Source organism: Egretta garzetta, unplaced genomic scaffold (assembly GCF_000687185.1).
Source record: "Egretta garzetta isolate BGI_Z169 unplaced genomic scaffold, ASM68718v1 scaffold46, whole genome shotgun sequence".
NCBI classification, from domain to species: Eukaryota; Metazoa; Chordata; class Aves; order Pelecaniformes; family Ardeidae; genus Egretta; species Egretta garzetta.
Genome location: NW_009260268.1, coordinates 7,175,671 through 7,198,703, shown reverse-complemented (window position 1 = coordinate 7,198,703; position 23,033 = coordinate 7,175,671). Strand labels below are relative to the sequence as shown.

Below are 23,033 nucleotides of genomic sequence, written 5' to 3'. Positions count from 1 at the left end.
CATTTTTGATGTGTCTATTTTACAAACATAATTTAATCTCTTCGTTACAACTGAGGCCATGAAATTTTGTTTCACTGCAACAGTCTTACTAATGTTCTAGTTATTAAGGATGATGTTTGGAAAGCAGAAGGAAAGAGAGCCCAGATTTTGGACTGCCCAATATAAGTGTGCCTTTGCTTCTAATTGCTGAAGCCTGAAACCTATTCTTAGAAAGTTTTTCCATCTGTAGTTGAGGACTGTAACCTCTTAGCGGACAGCAACTGCAGACATCTCCCAACTTCTCTTTGTGTCTAGATGCCTCTCTGAAAAACAAAATGTATTTGGCTGTTTTCTTAGTTGTTAAAACATAGACATTAGTTAAACCATGTGCTACTTGTTGCCTTTCCTTGGTTTGACACTTGAAGAATTTTAGGGATGCTGTATGAAAAGACAAGAATAGTGAAGACAGTGGCAGCTTGGGATATTTCATTGATAAGATGCTGCATTCCTATTTGAGCTATATCATTGTTCTTCTTTTTATGAAACAGTTTGGGTTGGTTATTTGACCTCTGAAAAAAAGTTCAAGATACTTAGATTTTCTTCAAGATACTGATTCCACAGAGGAGCTTGCCTTATTAGGGCTAAAAAACTTTTTCAGATAGTGGTAGCGTATTTCCTGTTAAAAGTTTTGACAATGTAATACAAAGATGTAATAATTTACCTACAGTGTTGTTCTACCAAGTTTACATGTAAATCAGCTGGATGGTAACTATACCAGGAACTCCTGACATCTGTAAACTCTCATGCCACATAGTACTTCTGTAACCCTGGAGGAATGATTGTGCTCTTCTCTTCTTCTATTCCCCCAAGTACGGCAGCTTTAATTGCATTGGATACTTGACATAGCAATATCCGTAGGAGATTTACACTGGAGTGAATTATGGAGGTGTCTTGCCTATTACTGTCAACAGCTGTACTCTACATTAAGAAGCAATATGAAAAAAAGTGTTATTCCATTCTCTTCTGGAAATGTCAGACAACTGAAATAGTTTTAGCAGAGTTGTTTGAAGTCTGACTGCTGAAGTTACATGGACTCCTTGAGTTGAAGTTGCCCTTTTCTGTGATTCAAGAGCCTAAGTTCTCTTTTTTTTCTTCCTTTTACTTTTTTTTTTTTCTGAGCTTGGGTAGTGTCAACAATTTCAGTGGATAAAAATTCATTGCTAAAATTATAGAATACTGGAAATTGTAGCACAGAAATCCTGATTGTAGTTTCAGCTCTTACCATACAAAAATATTTGGATGCATTTGACTTAATGAATTATCACCTTTACATTTATAGTTCCTTTATGGTGAATGGCAGTAGCAATTGTAAACCCAAACTTTTTTTCATATGTTAAAATTGTTTCCTTCTGTCTTTGAAGGTTACAGAAAACAGATCAGACCTTGAAGATTTACACCTTTATGCAACTCCTCGGGAGCAACGGTTTCGTAGGTTTGCCAGTTTAGAATTTGAAGGACAGCTGTATATGACTCCATATGACTTCATTCAGGCTGTCACAAATGATGAACCCAAACGTAAGCAGGACTTTTATATTGATAAAATTGCTAGGGAAAATTCCAGTGGTGTATGTTATTTTTCCATTTGCTTTTGGTTACTACTTCTGGTTCTGATTGTGGTAAAAAGGTACTGCATCTTCCAGAATTTAATTTTTAATGGTATCCAAGTGCATACAACCCTGATTTTTATTAGATTGTGAACACCTGTATACTAGTCATTAGTTCTTGTCTTAGAGGTCACAGAGCTCAACAGGCGTGACAGTCAAGAAGTTCATTTGTTCCATTTATATTGACACAGTTACAGTTATGGTTTCTTTCTGAGCAGGCCAGTATTGCAGTAGAACTCTTGCCTCCTCCTCTGTATAGTTTCTGTGCAAATAGGCAGGCAAGATGGGAGTTCTCTAAATAATTTAGGATAGCATTGTTTTGCAATTTTTGCCAACTTAAATTGTCATCTGCTATCATGTTGGGGTTTTTTTGCCCTACAGAGATTGCATAACCGTATCACGGCTTTCTAAATAACACTCTTTGAGTCAGAGTTTCAGTCCCCCAGGGGATCCACTTTCTACACTTGAAAGTTGCCAGAGTTAGCATACATGTTAATTAAATTAATGAAAAATAAACTATTGACTTTAGTTCACTTACTGTAAAATTTTTGCTTTAAGTATCAAAGAGTGACTAAATAGTAAGGTGATCCATTTCTGATCTAGTTTGATTTCCTGGCCCTCAGGCTTGCAGTGCATTGGTAGCAGCACACAACTTCTGGGGAAAGTGAATATCTTTGCTCAGGTGTGACAAGTATAATAACTCACCTTAGGTCTTTCTTCCTAAAGTCTACACCACAAAGCTAGTATAGAGAACAGTCAAAAGCAGCTAAAACAGTCAGAGGAGAGCTCAAAGCTCTGTGCAGATGTTAGATTTTTCCCCTTTGTTCTCTTAACGGTAGTGAAACAAGAGGAAAGAATTCAGCCATGGCACATCAGTGATCAAAACTTGTGTAACTTTTGAATAAAGATATAATCTCATTGTAACAGTGAATACAGAAGACAGAGCTTAGATAGTGAAAACTTGCAAAACTTTGAAACTATTACCAGAAAGCAAATCTTCATGGTCTATTTTTTTTTTTCTCTGCAGTTAAAAGAGAGGAAGCAGATTCCTTATCACAGAAGTTAATACAAATACACATCAGCTCTTTGTATCTACTCTGCCCAGATCTCCAAGTCTTCCTTTTTTTGTTACTGTGGAATTGGGTTTCACCATGTATGGTCATGAAGCATTCGTGCCATGTACTGGACATCAGTTAAACATTTCATTTTAATTCCCTTTTATGACAGTGTGACTGGTTTGACCATATACTATATATGGTTTGCTATTAAGATTTTTCCATGCTGATTAAATTTATGCTTCCTTCTCTCTCACAGCAAATACTCAGATTTTAAAAACCAAACCAAACCAAAAAGCATTAAGCTCACAAGGAGATTCTGTTCATCTCGTGCCAAAGGAGAAGAGATTTGGTCAGGCACACTTCTGAGTTCAGTGTAGCAAACCTTGTTTGTATCAGAATCCTTCCTGTACATCCAGTTCATCTCTTGAGACTGAAAGCAAAAGTAACCTGGATGTCCTTTAGTTTTATAGACTACTATCAGAGGTTACATGACTGAGATAATAATTATAAAGGATAGTGTAAGAGGCTGTAACTAAGTAGAAGGGGATGGCTTCTTTGTAGTGGAAGTCATATTGTTGTGGACATTTGGACAGAAGGCTGACAAGTAGGAAGTAATAGATGAAGTAGATGACCTGCAGGTTTTACCACTTCCAGCTTCTAATCTCTGACTGCGTTAATTCTATCCTCTGTACTGTAGTTTTGCCAAAGTACCGCTTGGTCTGTTTGGGGCAAGTCTTAATTTTCTGTCTTGCTCTATGGAAGGCAGTAAGTTTAAGGAAGGTATTTTTATGAATAAAATAATATACATTCTAAACATCATGTTTTGTAGGTTTGGATCATTTTGTAAATAAGTCACAAGTTGTAAATAATTGGTTCCATTCAGGCTGACATACTGGAGCATCTGTATTTTGCAGAAAAAAACAAGAACATACGCTTGGGTTTTTTATAGATGAAGACTAGAAAGGTCTTGAGTTTTGTCAGAAAGCAAAAATGCCCTTTGAAGAGCAGTAATAGTAGCTTTTTATGTCTGCTTTATAGAAAAGCTAATAATACTAGACCTGAATGAGATTTGTGATGGAGTGAATGCACCTATTGTGATTGATTTACTTTGGAAATCTTGTAAACCCTACAAAAGTCAAGAGGGTGTTCACTTCCTTTTTTGATTAAACACTGACTAATATGGTAAGAGTATATTTTCTTTTATAAAATGTAACTTTTGACTCCAGACAGTTATAAAAAATATAAAATAAATGCTATAATTTACTTGTTGCTGCTGCCTTTATGGTGCAGGCTTTCATTTGGGAAAATATAATATTTTTAACAGTTATGCTTGATACATTTTTGTCATCTGAATATCCATTTATATATTTAGAAAGCCAATTAAGAGAAGCTTAGCTTCCCTTTAGCTCTAACTATAGTAATTTTAGCCTAATACTGAGCTGTAAGAAGTAGGTGTATACACTAAATCTTCACTTGCTTGTCTAGAGAAGATCTATATATAATGTATGCGGCTGGGAAATTACCTGATTGGAAAGTTAGATGTATTTATTCCCCAAGTTTCTTATGGTAGGCATAAACGTATATCAATTTGTATGGCAAATGAGGTTGTTTTGTTGGGTTTTGTTTAGTATTTTGAGACAAGACTTTAATTGACATTAAAAAATTAAACTGGAAAGTATATGAAAATCTGTTGGCTCACATTATGGTATTGCTGGTTATAACTCCACCATAGTTGGAGTGGGATTTCCAGACAGTCTTGGTGCTAACCTTTACCAAGATTTAAAACTGAAATTTCAGTGAGTTTCTAAGCATGAACTAATGAAGGACCATCATGAGTAGTTTCTATATCATGGTAATTATTTAATAGAGCATTAATTATCACAAGGAAAGGATTTCTAATATCACAGAGTGGTTTGCTCTATAAAAATGAGCCTTTATCAACCAAAAAGTTATCAATTTGACCACATACTATGCTACTTTTTCTACCTTTGTGAATTCTGATATTCACAGTGCTTTATCTTAATATTGAATTTGTGCAAATGTTTGTCTTGAGAGGGTGGCGATGAACCTCAAGTTCATTCTTGGGTGGCTGTGGATAACAGTTGTCAAATGCGAGTATCTTTTTCTCCTCCTAGAGTCTTTCATGTAAGGCCTCAGGAAGAAAGCATCTGCTCAGTCTTACTCATTATCAGTTTTCAGTGTTAACAAGCAGTTCCAGTCCTGAACCGGAGGCCCTTTTCAGCTCCTCTGTTAAAACTCCTTACAAAAAATTGAGCCTGACAGAGGCTGTAAAAGGGAGCACGAATCTGTGTTACTAGGAGTGGCTGAGGGAAGTCTTAGCACCTGGTGTAGTTTCAGTGATTTTTTTCTGTATTTGCTTTAAAAGGTATGAGTAGTCCCTGAAGCAAAGGCCACAATCCAGGTCTCCCCACAATCTGCACTCTAATACTACTGCTCCTAAATAATAATTTCAGAATATTGATACCACCGGTTAACATTAATGCCCTCTATTTCCTGTTTAATGTTTTAGTGCTGTATTTTGGAGGTAGAAAGTATTTTCTCTCCCTGAAGCAGAGTTGGATTAAAAGCTATACATCTGAATTGGTTCTTTAAAGTTAGGAGTTTAGGTATGTATTAAGCTAATTTTTTTTTTTTAATAACATAAGGAGAATTTTTTGGAACCAGGTTGAAGATTAGCCTCACGAAGTAGGGAAAATACCTCTTCTTTGGCTAGAAAACACAGAGTATAGATGCAGTCTAATTTTTATGACACCACATTGGTATAACTAAATTCTGTGCATTCATAACTTTGTCTTTTGTTGCAGATGCTAAAAAGTGGCGATCCCTTTCAAAGCAGGTGGGCAATAATTCCTGTGTTTTCTTATAACCATAGATTTTGATACACTTACTGTCTTTCATTATATGAACTTAGAGTCACAGGAGAAAGAAGGGAGTTTTTAAATCTTTATTTTTTAAAAAAAAGAGAGAGAGAGATTTGATTTCTTTGTTTTATCACTTCAGACTTAGCTGAATCCAGAATCTCAAAGATACTTGAGCAGCTGTGCTTGTTATATTGGATTTACTGACTTTCTCAAGCCTCTGTCAGTTCCTTCCTCAGCCCATATCGGACTGAGTTTCTTTACTGTCTAAGTTTAACAGGTGTATCCAAAGCTGCCTGAAATACTCATGCCACTCTCTACTGCTTGTGATGTTTAAGTGCCTCTTACCTTTTTCCTTTTTTTTTTTTTTTTACATTTGTACAACTGCAGAGAGACTCTGTCTGCATCCCTGTATTTTAAGTAAAGTACATTCATATTAATGGGTGAAGTTTGCTTTAGTCCAGGCTGGGTGTTTTAAAAGAACAGTTACTTGGAGCTTGTATGAAAAACTTACTGAAATCCAGGGGGATTTACCCTTGGCTTCAGTGAATATGGGCAGTGGTGAGTAATTTCAGCAACAAATACGTGTCTCTCCAACTTTGCAAACTCTTGGTATTCATGCAGATGATCAATTCTTGGAATAACCATGTGTGCAAAATTTATGTATGTGCTGGAGTACTTCCAAAGTCATTGTGGTAAACTGTAGCTAAATTAACCGGTAGATTTGCATGCACTTCCTTGTCTTTTATATTGATTTCCTAGCATTTACTCATAATGTGTTAACTACTTCATTAAATATTTGAGTATATACTTTTATCTTTTTTAAATCTTACTTTTTAGGAACTGAATCAGATCCTTATGGACACGCCACCAGTTTGGAAAGGATCATCCAAACTTTTCCGTAATCTTAATGAGAAAGGTGGGGGATAAGAATTTATTCTCCTGAAACAAATTACCACTTGTACTAATTTATTATGACTAAAGTGATGATGTACTTCAATCTGAATCACATTTTCGAAGAGATCAAAAGTGTTTGTTGCTTTCTACATTTTGCAGCATGGAAAAGTTCCCTTTAGTCTCTACAGGGTTTTAATCATGCCATCTTACGGTTAGCCTCTTTAAGTTAATTGGTATCTTAGAGTTTGTAAAACCAGTATTTGAATGTTTCAAGTTCAGTTTGTTGTAATGAAGAATGATCTATAGACCATACATAGAATATTCTAGTAAAGACACATAGTATCTAGTAAAGTATCTCTTTACTTTTTTTAGTAGGTTCCATGATGTGATTATTTTTAAAGACAGTAATGGTATCTTATATCACTGAATAAGCATTTTTGTCACAACACAAAGAGACAGTTTCAGAAATGCTATATATCCCTTTACATTCTACGGATGAAGGCTTTGATAGTTTTTAAAACTCGCACGACTGGTAAAGGAAGAGCCATGAGCCACATTCCCGGTTTCCTCTTTTTTTTTTTTTTTTTTTTTTATTAATAAGCTCTATCACTTCAACAACAAAAAAAAAAAACAGGAAAAAATATGATGGCTTGTATACAGACATTTCAAAACTATTTGTGGTAAATAATCCACATATTCCTTTGCTTATATTCAGAATGGCAAAGGTCTGGTGGAGCATTTTAAATATTTTTAAAAGCAGCCACAAGTACTTGCTATAAAATAGACACTTTATGAATGTTTAGAATACGCATGCCAACAACAAAATTCCAATCAAACGTGTGCATGTAGTTGATGATTCTAATTCAAATGCAGCTCAAATTTATTAAAGGAGTAAGTACGCACCAACTCTCAGACAGGGGTCCTGGGCTCCAATATCTAGTGCATGGATGCGCTCAGTTTTTTCTCTGAGTCTGCAGCCAGAACTCCAGAGGGGCAGAGATTGGCCCATCCTTGCACTGTATTTCCTTGTATTTCTTTGCACTAGGCTGCTTTCTATATAGTCAGAACAGCTGAATTTTGAAATATCAATTACATAAAAATTCAGCTTCAAAATCTGTAAAGTCAGTAGATTATCAGTTAAAAAAATAATCTGGATTTTGCTTATTAAATCTATAATAAAATGTCTGCAATGTGCAATCTTGATTCAACAATATTTTACTCCAGTTTTCTGCCTGTGAAATTCTACAGAAGTTGATGGAATTGAGAGAACTCAAAACTGGTGTAATAACCTGGTAAAATTAGTAATAAACTTTACTGCTTACATAGCTTTTCAGCGTGCTTTAGGAAAAAGTGGGTTCCATTATCTCATTTTGTAGATAATGATAAGAAAAGATGATGGGTCTTATGACTGCTAAGGTCATTCAGTAAGCCAGTGACAGGAATGGGAATAGAATTCAGGTCTCCTTAATTCTGATTTAGTGGTTATTTAATTTACTCATTTTCTTTAATATGTGCACATTTTAATATGAAGCAAGTAGCAAAAGCCAGTCAATTATTTAGCCATAGATTCATTTAAATCAGATGAGCCACACAGATTTATGCCAGTTGTCCTGAAGTTTTATTTTTGTTTTACCCTTGAATGACATCCCTCTCTTCTTTCTGATCTTAGTGTAAGCTTTTCTTTCTGTCCAATTGACATTTTGGAGCCTCTCTCCCATAACACTCAGAGCAATCAACCAGAACTATCTGTCTACAGCTACAGTATACCAGTAAAAACAAAAGGAGAGAATGCTTTCAAGGCCTTTTATATTGCTCTCTTCATGCCTGTGATGGACTACTTGACAATTGCACTTTCTTCCTCTGTTTTACAACAAAGAAGGTGTCATCAAACAAACAAAAATACTTATTTACATTTATTGACTGGCTATTAAAGAATGTTTTACATCACTGAATGAAAACCTTTGAGGTATCTGATTACTTGATAGCTGCTTGTCCAAACAGATTCAAGCAGGCTTTTGAAAACTTAATTTCTGCAAGATGCTGTGTAAAAACAAGAAGATGAAGCATAGAGCATGAGTTACTTAAATGGTTGCATTTAATCTTGCTAATCTTCAGTGTGGACCTGTGTGTAAATTGAGGAAAAGAGTAGGTGGTATTAAAAATACTTAGTAGCCTTCCTAACTAGATGTACCAGCAGTAGTAAAATCTTAGTTCTGAAGACTTAAGTTTGCTCTTGGATCAAAAGGTGGGAAAATACCCTTTTTTTCCATGAATTGAATGGAAATTGGGAGGGCAGCATTTCAGCTGGTAAAGGTTGAGGGTTTTAGTGATTCTTTCTAATACGTGATTTGGTTCCAAAGACAATTTAGTTAGCTGTCTTTCTTTTGTATTGTCTTTATATTCCAGTCTCTGTGATATCTCTGGAGATCTCTGTGGTTGGTTGTTTTTTTCTTTTATGTTTCAGGATAGTAGACATGATTCTCTTGAAGGCTCTCCTCTTTCAGGACAGTTGGCTTTTAGGGAGATGTGTTGCATGATCAAAGGTTTGGGGAGGCATTTGGACAGATCCAAGCGAAATATAGCTGAGATTTTCTTATCTCAGCTCTTCAAGAGCACAGAAAGTCCCTCCTGAGTATTATTTTAGGACAGAATTAATTCAGGACTTTTTCTGCTGTAAATATTAGTAGAAAATGCCAACGTTTCTTACTTTGGCAGTGTTGGAAGTGGTGATGTTAAATGTGTTCAAATCCACATGAATGATACAATGTTTTGATTTTTAGTTTTACAGGTTTTTCAGTGAAAAAAAAATCAGATTACTATTTACATAGTTTTGTCACATATTCAGTTAAGTCAGATTTTGAAAGATATTTAAACATCCAAAGATGTGGCTGTTTTTAGAAAAACTTTTGCACCTGACTTGGACTGAAATCAAGGGGACAGCCAGCAACTTTTGAAAATCCCAGCTGATAGGCATCTTTACTCTCAGGCATCTAAATACCTTTTTTTTACTCTTTTGAAATATCTAATATTGTGGACTGACTTTACATTTTTTGTTTTGGAGAACAGACAAAATCAATTGGTTAGAAATCAAGAACCAATTTTGCTAGTGCAGCCTCAAAGATCATTAGAGCTAAGGGGTTTTGGGAGAGCTGCAAATCATTGGTTTTAGTTCTTACTGAACTGTAAGATGTTTCTCTTCGTTGGTACGATGGGCATTCTGCAAGGTTATCTCTGTACCCAAGAACTAGAAAAGCAGAAGTACAGCTTATGGCACCAGACATACTATTTGGATATTGACTTCAGCTCTAATTTAAACTTTGCCTTAATTTCTTTGGAAAAGAAAAGGAAGTGCCATTCCACACTGTGAGTGCCTTTTGACATCTAACAAAAGATGAAAATCTTAGAATGTATTCCTTACAGATCTTCAGAACGTAGAAGAAGAGATAGTACAAATGTCTCTAACAGGCTTTAAAAATATTTAACAAAATTTACACGTTCATTTAGTAAGAGTTTTAATAGAACTTTCAGGTGATTATTATGAAAATGTGCATCTAAAGACAACTCAAGAGCCCAAATCTATGCTTTCATAAGTAACATGAGGCTTAAGTTTTCAATTAACGTAGGACATGCACTTACAAAGCATGTTTTAAAGTCAAAAACTGTATTCAAATGGTGTTGTATCAGGAGGGAGCACTATTAATGTTCTCAGAGTAAATGTTCTCATACTGTTAGAGTGTGTTGTCATGAGTTACTGGTGTGGTTTTTGGAAAGGAAATCTAATGAATAGTTTCTATTAGCATCTGAGAATCTACTCAGCTTCTGTTTAATGGGCCATTCTCCACTGACTCTAGTTGTTTGTTTGCCATATTTAATGTATTCCTCCTCTAAAATACTCACACACACACCCAGAAAAAACTCCCCACCCCATAGATCAATGTTTTAGACAAATAACCCATTGACCAGGTTGAATACAGTCACATGTACAGAAGTATGCATATGCACATATACAAAAATTTTCCTTCTCATACATAGATTTAATATTTTCAAATTTAAGATGTGAAGACAAGGTGAAACTAATATGGCATAACATTTTTTGTTTTTATTCAGGTGTGATATCTTACACAGAATATTTATTCCTCTTATGTATTTTAACAAGTAAGTATTTTTGGAGGAAAAAACCCCCCAAAACTTCCTTACAAATTTCTGAGCTCTGAATCATACATCTCTGTGTCCGTGCATCTCTGTGTCCATCTGAACCTCTCCTGTCCTACTGGAATCTTGTGTTATGTTTTATTTAAGTGCTTTATTATCGAGAATACCTTTTACTGGCTGTTGAGAAAGTTGAGCCATATGCTTCAGCTAAACCCCAGTTAAAAGCTTAAATTTATTTTCTTCTTTGAAATTCCTACAAAATTTCTAGTGGAGTTTAGCAGTTTCTAGCAGTTCATAAAGGACATTGAATATAGGGAGAAGAGAAAGATATACGTTATTACTGGTTTGTTTCACCGATTAGTACATAATGGGTGACATCAATGAGGCAGTGATAGAATGTAGAATATAAAATATAAAATATGTCAAAGTAAATGTTTATTTATGTTGCAAAACACTAACAAAATTGAATACTTATTCTTCCACCACCCATAAAAACAAAGTAGAAGAACTTATAGCTAGAGTAAACTAAGCCTGATACAGACTTTGTTTTGGTATTTTAAGAGGTGTTTTTTGGAAGGAGTTAAGTGTTTTACTTGTCTTTCCTTTGTATGTAATTAAAAAATTTCTGTTGGATTAATTGGGTTTTTCTTCAGACTTGGTTTAGATTCTTATTATGAATCAAAGCAGGAACTTGACCCTGAACCCTTACAGTCCCTAACTGCTGGATTGATGGATATTCTTCTATCATTTCTTTGTTATCTGGACTAACTATGGGCCATAATTCATCCATATTGCAAATCACTGAGTGTCACCAAAATGTTGCCTAAAGGCTTCACTAACAGTACCTTCAAAGTCCCCTCATTTTGGAAATAATTTAAAATTCTGACCTGATTTCAAATTTCAATGACTCTAAGCAAGTAAACAAGAAAATTCTGGGTCTCTTTCAACACATCATTTCTTTTGACCAGAAGTTGCATCCTGTACCTTTTTTGCAAAACCTTTTAAGGTATCTTTTAGAACACTGTGTTTTCACAGGAAATTTATTTTCTACAAATTGTTTTGTAACATAAAATGGACTCTAGTTATGAACTAACACTCTTAATGACCCCACCAGCCGTTACTGTGAGATTTTTTTTTTTATATTTCACATTCTATTTCTCCTAATCTATGAATTTGTGAGTGTGCCTTCTGTTTTCATAACATGGATAATATTTTACAGGTGTTATGATTTACAATTACTGTGTACACAAATGTACTCATTTAAATTAATTGAGGATATGGCTTTTATAAACAGACACCAAATAATTTCTTAGAGTTTTGTATTTGCTTTCTTTCCAAGGAAATAAATAATTGAATGGGGTTTTTTTGGCAGAGCCACATGCAGGTTTTAGGATCGCTTTCAACATGTTTGATACTGATGGCAATGAGATGGTGGACAAAAAGGAATTCTTAGTGGTATGTATATTTTCAGTCTTTGAATATTTTGATGTAATCTTGAAATCCATTTTTTCATCTGGAGTGAGACTCGTGGTGATGTCAATAATCATGAGAACATGAGGTATTCTTCACAGAATAGACTTGTTTATTTGCCTTATTTAAGGTAAATAATAAATGTAATGTAAATAGTATTTCCTTATTAAAGTGCATGGGGGTGTTGTATGTAATGATTTTTGAAGCTTAATTCCAGTTTTTATTCTGGATCTTTTTAATTGCTACTACATTCATAGATAATTAGGCTATTAAAGTAATACTGCTGTATCAATGGTCAGTAGTGTTATTTAATTGCCATAATGATGGAGGGACTTCTGAAATAATCTTTTCCTGGGAGACCACTTCACTTTATCATTCATTCTGTTTATAATCCCAGGTGACCTGAAAATATTGACTGACAGGATCATCTATTTTGGACAAGATTTGTAATGAAATAAACCTTACTGTACTGTATATATCTAGTTCAGCCCATGAAAACCATATGCTGAAGCAATTTGCTAAGCTGAGGTTCACTGATTTCTTTTTAAGGAGAATATTCATGATAGCAAAACTGACTTTGAGCTGAATAATTTTCATGTGCTTTGTGACAGTTGGCAGGACATTTAGAACTTGGCAGTAGTTTTGTTGCATAGCGGGTTTTCTTACATTATGAGTCTGAATTACAGTATTTTTCAAACTAGAGCTTTACTCGGTTTGTTACTTGAAAAAAGTAGTTCTGTAAGTCCTTCTTATTAATTATTTAAGCAGAGAGTTTATTTTTCTTCTGGTTAGAAATTCAAACAGTTTTAAAAGGTACAGACTTTGAAAGAAATGTTTATAAGAATTGAATCAGATGTTTCTAAAGAAGATATTTGCAGAAGACATCAGTTCTTATTTTGATACATTTTTTGTGTAGAGTTTATAAATAAGTACAGTAAATACATACGAGAAAAAGCCCACTGCCTTACTGAAGAAAATGATGGAACAAAATACAAAGAATGAAACAGACACACGGAATGAATTTAAGTGTCAGATCACTATTTATTTAACATGAAGACACACTAATTTTCTGTGTGCCATTTCTTAATTGTTTTCAAGTCAAGTTATAAGGCTCAATTCAGATAAGCTATGCTAACCTAAAGAAAATGGAAATGTGAAAGAAAAGTGTCCTCAACACACTGAACTTCCCTCGATTCTTCTTTTCAAGAAGTGACACACAGCCAAGTGACTGAGATCTGAGATTTGGGGGACTTGTTTTCTGGTGGCATAGCTGCAGCAAAACAGGTCTCATTTATTTTGGAAGCGGTCACCGCTTGCAATTTGTTGCATGCTGATCAATTTTTTGTCTTCTGATATTGAATGTACACAGCCTTACATTTGCCAGTTCCTAATAACCATCTCCTCTGGTTGGGGGAAAAAGCCAACAAAGATTGGATTAATTGGCCAAAGGAAAAACAGAAGAAGAAGAAGAAGAAGAAGAAGAAGAAGAAGAAGAAGAAAAAAGTCTTCCTTGACTCCATAAAACAATGTGGTGCAATAGTCTGACAACTTAAAAAAAAAAAAACCAAAAAGGCTTCCATTAAAACAGCTAAGTAGGAGGAAATTGAAGCAGGAGGCTGTCTTTCAGAAACTGATGCTGAAAATGAGATCAAATCAGTATATAAGGTGGGAAGCAAGGGCAACATTTGACTATGTATATTGATTGTATCTTTCTTTCCATCTATGCGTTTATAGTCCTCTTCACATCCTACTTTTTATTTGTTCTCTGTCACGGTCCCTGATAAAAATTTCTCCTTCTTACCCTTTCCTGTTACCAGACTTGGTGGATAGAAAAAAGAAAGGAGAATTTTCAAACAGTAGATATGCTGTTCTCCACCTATTATTGTATTTAACAAATTTTGTAGATTAAACCTGACCCTAACTCTGCTTGGTTGCTATGCCAGTGACCCTTCAAAAATTAGATCAAAACCCATAAGTCAGAATGTTAGATCTGAAGTGAGAAAGACAAAAACAGATAGATATGTAGGTAGATAGACAATGTCTTTGTAAATAAAAGTAAATATGAAAATAAAAGTTGATTCAGTGAGGCTGCAGCTGTGATAGACCTGGCCCCAGAACACACATTTGGCATCTGTACTTACCTTGCTGGGGTATGCATCATCTCCTATGTGTCTGGAAGCAGGAGACTGGAAGTGTTGCCATTTGAACTGTATCTATCATTTGCAAAATACTTCTCCATTGATTACAGTCAGCTATCATAAAATCGGAATTATAGCTAATACTGTTCAGTTTTGCAAATAAAGAGACTTTGAAGAGATTGGTGTAAGGATCACATGTGATGTGATTCTTGAAGAGAAGAGTACGTGCAGTGAAGAGTTGAAAAATACTTAATTTTTCTGATAACAGCTTTAGTGGTTTTGTAAACTAATTCCATGGTGTTTGTGCTTTCCTCTTTGCTTATGTCATAGGGGTGAGGTCAGGGAACAGAAGGATTGTGTTCCCTTGTTACAGGAGATCTTGTTTTTGCTGCTTTCAGCAGTCAGTCTCATTATCCTATTTCAAACAATGTTCCTATGAAAGTACTCCTAGATCCTTTTCGCATTCACTTTTCTGCTCACTGGTATCCTATAGCACTCCTCCTGAACAAAAGATCTATTTCCAGAAGTTTAGCAAGTGCTTTAATGATGAATGCAACAGAATCCTACTCCCTTTGCCTCTGTGGCAGGGGAAATACATCCAAGGATGCATTGCTTTTTACCAATCTTTTTTGATTTTTCAATTACTGCCACTCTTCTACTTGATGGCTTGTCACTTTTCACAAGGTATTTTCTTTCTACTGCTCTCTCTTCATTTACCTTTCTTCTTTCCACAGTTTTGGGTTGCAAACTGTGTAATACTCTAGGCCATCCTGCTAAATGTCCTATCATGACTCCTTCCTTGTCAGCATATGTTACAGTAATTTGTGCCTATAGGTTTTAAAAAATTAGAAAAAACATACCAAGGACTGCAATTGATCCCGTACTCAAAAATAGGTACAGTGACACACACAATATTCTGGTCTGTATTTGCCTTATAGGCAATTCCAGAACACAGTTGTCAATTTTGGAAATTTATAAAACAGTATTTATAAATGCGTTTGCTATTTAATTGCTAAACACTGTATTCACTTATTTCAGTGTTGTTATACCCCTGCAGTAGAATTTGCTGATCCCTTTGTCTTAGTTATCTGACTTCTCTGAAATACGGTATTCTGAAATCAAATTCGGAAAATTTGCTCGCAAAATTTATCACACACACTTTATCTTTCACGTTCCAATCCCTGGGGAGCTCTGTGTGCATGTCATTACTGTATCAGGTTTTTATCAGACTTCTGGTAGGTAAAATCAGATCTTTGAGACAACTGCCACAAATGTGTAGTTATGGTACCGCCATCTGTGTGCCATGATGTTTGGTTCTGAAAATACTGTATTCTAGATAGGACAAATTTGCCAGCCACAGTGTTTATTCTTTTTTCAGCCATTCTGAGATTAGCACATGCTACAAGTGGCAGTACAATATTTTCAGGTGCGATTTTTGAAAAGCTGAAGTGCACTGGTAGAGATATAGATGGGATCATAGTAATACTGCTGTGTCTCCTGTGAAGACTAAATAGGGTGTCACTTTTTTCTAATGTTTTGCAAATATTAATAAGTATTACTATAAATAAAAAATATTTAAAGAATACAGCTTCTTGCAAAGAGAGATAAGTACAGACCATCTCTTAGTCTGAAGACTGCAGTTTCCAAAAATAAATGTTTAATAAACTCTGTATGTTTTAAATCTTGCATTTGAGGTTTCCTCAGAAGTCATGTTTAAAGCTCTTAATGTAGAGAAAGTTGCAAAAGGGGTATTTTGCAAGACCTGAAGGTATTCTTTGAACAGACTTGAAAAAACCTGATACTTGATAAATTACTCTTGAGTAATAGTTTGTTGCTGCTGAAGAGGAATTTTTCACCTCCACCAGGTGTTTCTGCCCTTCCCTTGTGCCAGCGGGAGTAAGAACCGATCTGGTTGGAAACTAACAATACGAAAAAAAGATTGATCAAGCTGCCTACATAGCTACACAGATACTAATTAGTACTCAACAAGAAAGGAGGTGGTTTGGAACTCCCCCTTTTTGTATAGTCTGGGTTGGCTAATATATAATGCTAAATAGGATGTTCTTAGTATTGTGCTCCCAAATAGAATTGTTAGCCTTACTTTATGGAAAAAATACTTACTTTTCCTTTCTGTGTGGTGGTTAAGGTGACAGAAGGAACATGAAGGCATGAATATGAACAGTAAAGCATCATTGAAACACTGATATTTTAGTAATGTACTATATTTTAATACTGTTTGCAGTGTTCCATATGATGAATGATTGTTATGCATGTGAAATAGCCTAAAAACTAAATAAGAACAAAATGTGGTGGGTTTTTTTAGCTACAAGAGATTTTCAGGAAAAAGAATGAGAAGAGAGAAAGAAAAGGAGATGAAGAAAAACGTGCAATGCTGGTAAGTAAAATTAGAATAGTTGCAGCTGGTAGTTGGTTTGTTTTCTTTGATGTAGGACAAAAGTGTGTGTGTGGATATTTTGCACTGATGGCTTTCAAATTTTTTTAAAACAATAAATTCATATTGTTAAAAGAATATGTATAACTATATTAAGAAAAAAGCAATATTTAGCCTAAATGGCAGTTATTGGGGAAAAAAAAAAAGTGGTCTATAGAAAGGAAAAAATAGTGGTTTAAGTATTGCATTACCTGTTATGACAGTAGCATTGATTCCATTTGGAATCTAAATGTAGGAAAAGCGAATAGCAGCAACCCAGTGTTACTGTCTACAAGAGTGAGAGAGCTCAGTGGCCAAACCAAACTCCTCCTCTCGTAACCAATGGAAAATGTTCCTGCAGACTTACTGATACTTGTTATTAACATAATAGTTTTAAAATAGCTGATATTGTACGTGTGCTTACATTTTCTATTCCAATTTAATTTTTTTTATTAAATACTACTTATGACCAATGCAAAACATTTTTAGTTGTTTATATTATGTGAAAAGGTTTTTGTGGAATATTGAATACTCATTGTTACTTAATGTCAAATTTGCCTTTCTTATATGCCTACGACAGGTAAGTCAGAAATAGACAAGTCTGTGGTGGTTTGTCTGGAGGATGGCAGCAGTAGCAGGAACTTAATTTTACTGTCGGACAAGTAAAAATTAGGGACAAGCCTCTGTTAAGCCCACAGCAGAAAAAAATGTGTTCGTTTGCGATTTACATATTTATGGCAAAAATTCCTTATTATAAGAAATGTTTTGACATATATGCAAAGCTTCTCATAGTGCCCATTATCCTTTGGGGACTATAGAAGCTTGATCTCAATTCTTTGTCCCTGAACCCACAGGAAGTTTGAATTTCAAGAATTAATACTTTTTAAACCTTCCCTGAGCATAAAAAGGGATCTTTTCTTCAGACCCAGAGAGACCTATCTTTCTCAACTTTTCAAAACTGTAGGTCAATTGTTGAATCTCTCACACACGGTTTATTCTGAACAAAGGAAACTTAAACCCAAATGAAGAGCTTTTGGAAAAAGTAAAGATTACAAAATGGAACATTTCTCCTGAGAGTAATCTCTGCAACTCTGTACTTCTCTTTTGAAAATTTAAAGAATGAGATTGAAAATTAACCTTTTTTTCTTCACTGTCATTTTAAAAACAAATAATAAAATCTAATAATATATAAAATAAAGATTTACTTGTCTTAACTTATTCTGTTGTCTTTATTTTTTTTTTTCCTTCTTTTGGCTTCATTCTGACATGTGATACTTGGCTTGACCCGTTTTTGCTGTATGTCAGCATCTTCAACTTTATGGATATCATACTTCTACTAACAGTGTATGTACTCTAATTATTTTCAATTTATGCAGTCTTCACCAGTGAGGTGAAATAATATAAGAAAATGTACTGTAGTTGTCTTTTTCATCAAGTAAATTACTTCTGCTAATCAGTAAAAATGTGATGGATCTTTACTTGCATAAAAGGTTGTGCATGCTTCTTGCATGCATTCTGAAACAGACAAGCCTACCAGCAGGAAAGGTTGCTCTCTCTGTTTATATAAAATGAAGGAAACAATATTTTTAAAGGAAAGGACAAAGTATATCTTAATAAATTATAGACTTGGTTTTAATTAATGTATGTAAATCAAGTCACCCTGCATGAGTCATTTGATCCAGGTCTGTCGTGTCTCCGTGTGTATAATGTGAAGTAATAGTCAAATAAAAAGAAACCAGAAGAGAGCTTTTATATTTTTGTGCTTCACTTACAGAACAAATAAATAAGAAATGTCAGTGCTGAACTAGAACAGGATTTTACAGAAAACAGTCCCTGTATTATGTAGGTGACAGTAAACTTACTTTCAATCATTTCTGAGGAGTGGCAGAGAGGATCAACAAGAGAGATATCTTCCGGGTTTTGAATGTCTTCACCCTGACCTGATTCATTTTTGGATCACAGCAGAAGTAAAACTGTTGTAAAAAAGTTTGGTGTGCTGTTAAAATAGAAGAGTTAAACTTGTTTTGGTATGATTATTGTGATATTCAAAGTGAGGGAAGGGAACCCATAAGAATTAGATACCTAGTGAAATTACAGTTTTAAAGTCTTTAAGTCATTCACAGGAATGCATAGCTTTATTTCCTGTGAAATTAGCACATACAGTTTGGGCAGTATGGAGGAAGTCTGTTGAATGAAAAGGTGCAGCAGCATGATGTAGATACTGCAGTGCTGTGAGAATAACGTAGAAGGAAATGCAGGGCCTTGTGATTCAATGGATTTTAGATCAGGCTTTACTGCGGGGAAAGGTGCTGTACAGTGGTTGCCATATTCCTCTGCTGCCTTCTATTTCAAACTGAAACCAAACTAATTAGGCTTTCCCACTCATGTCATAGTTTCCAGCTTTAGTAGAAAAATCTCCTTATAGGTGTGGTCCGCTCCAGCTCCATCCTAACTCTGTATCGAGATGATACCCAGGTGTGCACCATCTTTTCCTGCCCCCCTGTGACCTGAATTGAGATCTCCACACAAAGGAGACTCAGATGTATAGGAATTTACAGTACCCAACAAATCCCCCTCCCCAGAATATTGATATTTTTTATTTGTATTTCTCCTACTGAAACAAGAATTTTAGCAGCCTTTTCAGTTTCCTTTGATGTCCTGGGGAAATGCAGATACTTGTGACAAGGTGGTGCAGCCCTGACAAGTCTGGGATAGTCCAAAGTGCTGTGCTGGGCCCTTTTCCTCACTTCATCTTTCAAAACAGTTCTAATTTTTTGAGAAATGTCAAGGTCTATAAGCCATAGGGTGCACACAGTGAAGTTTCAAATAGGTTAAATATTTTTGTCTTTTCATTTGCATAAGTTAATTTTTTCAAGTCATGTTCTGGTGCATACTGCAGTTGTGTGTTAAGACTACTTCAGCATGGATTGCATGAGTGCTTCTACTAGCCAAATGCCAACTGGAACATGGTGGTTAGGATGAGATGCATGTTAGGAAAATAAAATGTGCATGCCCATAAATACTAATTCCATTGGCTAAAGTAAATCTCCAGTAAGAGAACAAATTCAGTGACTACTTAAAATAGCTATATTACATTATTTTATGGATAAAGAATTGAGGTGTTTTTCATAGACATGACCCAGTAAATACCAAAGGGATAAATAAGTACAAGAGAAACTGAAGCCCTAAGGACCTATCCTGTACACACTGAAGTAAACCAATTTATTTGAATTTAGAAGTTTAGGACTGAATGGAGTTATATATGAGAATACTGTTGCCACAGCGTAGGAACTGTTACTCCAAAATAAGAGAAAGATAAAACCAGAATTTTTCAAAAAGGAAACGAAAGTATAATATACATTAAGCATGGGTATAATTCCTGGTAGTCCGTCATGTTTCTTTGATGACAATTTACAGAAAGAGCTGAGATGAATTGGTTAGTGGAGAAAGTACATAATAGAACTTGTAAAAGCAGTACACAGGTTGAAAAAAATTTTAGGTTATTTAGCATATTTCCTTCCAGGAGATGTGTTGCAGTGTTCTGCAGCCAGGCACACTTCATATTAAGTATCTTAATGCATTTTTACCTTTTTTTTAAAATTACATGTTGACTTACTGCTGAATTATTGTTTCTACTACTATTGTGTACTAAGAGCATTATTTGTATATGATATAAATTTACATAATCATTCATGTACATACGCATTTTTATAAGCATGTAAAATATAGCTGAAACAAATGAATACAAGATGGTCCCATAAGCACTGAGCCCATTACATTGATAAGAGCCCTTAAATAATGTCTTCACTCATGTAACTGTGTCACTACTGGATGTACTTCAAGCATAGTGAAGACCTGAGGAGATACTGTGCTAAAGAACATTAAGGGAAAACAGAAAAATAGAAAGCATGCTATATTTCAACTGTTTAAAGAATTAAATTTGTATTCCTGTGATTGACATAATGTGGAATACATAGAGACAATAAACCGTCAACTCTGTGCAGTATTCTTTATGATAACAATGTGGTTTTACACGTTGTACAGCGATCACATCAGTGTAAAACTTCTAAGAGAATGGTATGTGCTGACTCAAAAAAAATAGTTTTCATTTGTAGTTAGAAGACTAAACTCTTTCTGTCTTTGTCTTGCGTGCCCAGATGGATGTGAGTGGGAAGCCCTGAAAGTAGACGACCTAGTTTACATTGATTTCTGGAGAGAAAGAGGAAAATTCGTTCAGTTGCAATAACCCTAACCGAGTTCAGATAGCCTTCTGCTGTCTTTAGGATCACCTCCCCTAGATTCTTTGGGGAGGGGGCAGGGGAGAAAAAGTAAGAAATGTATTAGGTAGATCTTCCAAGACTAATTTCAAGATAAAGGAAGGCCTGTTTTACTAAGGGAGGATTTTTCAGGCTTCCAAATATGAAACATTTCAGAGCAAAAAGGTAAGCAAGCAAATTTTCCTTGGAGAGATTAAACACTTATTTTCATTTTAAACAAGGTGAGTTTGATCATCAGATATGCATTGTGTTCTCTTGATAAGTACGTTACAGTTGAAGTTGGACTTACTAGGTTTGTTTTTTGCTTTGCTTTATTGTTGCAAGGATGTCATCCTGATTATTGGATGAAATTAATTTTATATAACTAACTAGATGGTAGCATTTATATTTTGACCAATGGGAAAACAAATTTTGTATAATAAGAATATAAATATTTTTTGGCAAAAAAGAATTGTTGGGAAAACATACAGCAAAATAGTGAGTTTAGATGACATTTTCAAATGCACTTTTAATAAATATTCTCTCTAAATTATCTTATTTGGAAAAGTGGAGTCTGGTGATACTTTTGGCACAGCCAGGTTATGAGTAATACAAATGAAGCCATGCTTTTGATGATCAGTTGGAAAAGATTTTAAAGTCTGTAAACAGTTGTTTTATTGTTCTTTGGTTTTCAAACAATTGTGCTTCTTGAAACTTCTGCAGGTTCTTAAAACAGAGGGAGAGGACCTTGTCCCCAGAAGCTATTGGGATACTTTGAGACGTAGCACAAGCCAAGCACTCTTTTCGGACCTCGCGGAGGTATAAGACAACCTCTGTCTCTGGTCCATAAACAGACTGCTATTTTATTTATTTCTGTTCTGTTTGTTTTCCTATTTTATGCACTTTGTTTCTTTTCTTCCTTTTTTTTCTTCTTAAAGCTGAAAGTTTTCAGATAAAACTGATTTGGTTCCATGCAGTGCAATAATTCAAAGTTGTCATTTCCAAGTAAAAACAAAGTTATCCTTTGAAAGAGTTGAGAGATCGAGTCCTCTTCAGTCCTTACTGTAAAAAACATTTTCTGACACTAATAGTGACAATATTTCACAGTTAGAGAAATAATTCAGGAAACCTTTGTCTTTTAGACTTGGTCCAGTGATGTGACAACTTTAATGAGAGTTTCAGCCCTTTGAGCTTTTAATGTTTAGGTCCTTAATGTGCTTTTTCTGGATGCTATCAAAGCTTATCTTCACAAAAACAGTATCGTGCAAAGATTGTTTTAATTGTCCAATTGAACCAGAAATGTTTTAAGGTAACCAAAACAGTCTTTTTGAATATTACACGATCATTATGGAGGACTAGCAATGTCACTGTGCTCTGAAATTAATTTCCGTAGTTATTTAAATTCTGTTCAGATTCTTGTTTCACGGTATGCTTTCAGACAATTGAGTCAGACATTTATTTGTACTGTTCATTTAAGAGAGTTAGAAACTAGATCATTTAGGCTTGTCTGTGCCCCATACAGTGAGGGTGATTGCTCTGCTGGTTGTGGCATTAACGGACATGCAGCAACTCCCCACTGACTCTCTGGGCTCAAGTCCCATGCTTCATAAGCAGGATCATAATGAGAAAAGAACGTGTAACTGAAACGGACCTCCAGGGTAAAACAGGCTTTTTCTTTGCTTCATAAGCAATGCTTGCTCCATATTAAAAGTAATTAGTGTTTTGTCCCTGCTGTTCCTCTGCAGAAGCTCTTGAATAACCTGAGGACTTGGATTGACTTTTTCTAATTTCCAGGCTACATTTACTCATAATCCCTTTACACCAGTCTGTTGTCCCTTAATTTTTGTAGGGCTTTTTCTTCTTTGGTGTTAATCTTCTTACTCATGGTTGTGTTTATAAATGTAGTCATAGCCCACAGTTTTAATTATTGTAGGCTAAACGAAGCAAGGTCTTTGATTTTTCTCTTAAGGTAGAACCTACATGTCCCAGGTATCACATAGGCCTTCCCTGTACCTCTGTCAGCTTCATTTGCCTTTGAACGAAACAAGATGTGTTACAGAACTTGAGTTTTAGACCAATATTTATAGCAATATTCATAGGATAATACAT

At 35.0% G+C, this 23,033-nt stretch overlaps 1 protein-coding gene across 1 annotated transcript in view; it reads left to right on the top strand.

Annotated features, from left to right (window-relative positions):
- Positions 1 to 1,505: 1,505 nt before the first annotated feature.
- MICU3 (mitochondrial calcium uptake family member 3) overlaps positions 1,506 to 23,033 on the top strand; it is a 42,601-nt gene continuing 21,073 nt past the window's right edge. Inside the window, exons 1-8 of the mRNA XM_035897832.1 lie at positions 1,506 to 1,554; positions 5,527 to 5,558; positions 6,421 to 6,499; positions 10,585 to 10,632; positions 12,002 to 12,084; positions 16,561 to 16,632; positions 17,974 to 18,012; positions 21,648 to 21,743. Coding sequence (XP_035753725.1) covers positions 1,506 to 1,554; positions 5,527 to 5,558; positions 6,421 to 6,499; positions 10,585 to 10,632; positions 12,002 to 12,084; positions 16,561 to 16,632; positions 17,974 to 18,012; positions 21,648 to 21,743 — 498 coding nt within the window. The remainder of the gene's footprint in view (positions 1,555 to 5,526; positions 5,559 to 6,420; positions 6,500 to 10,584; positions 10,633 to 12,001; positions 12,085 to 16,560; positions 16,633 to 17,973; positions 18,013 to 21,647; positions 21,744 to 23,033) is intronic.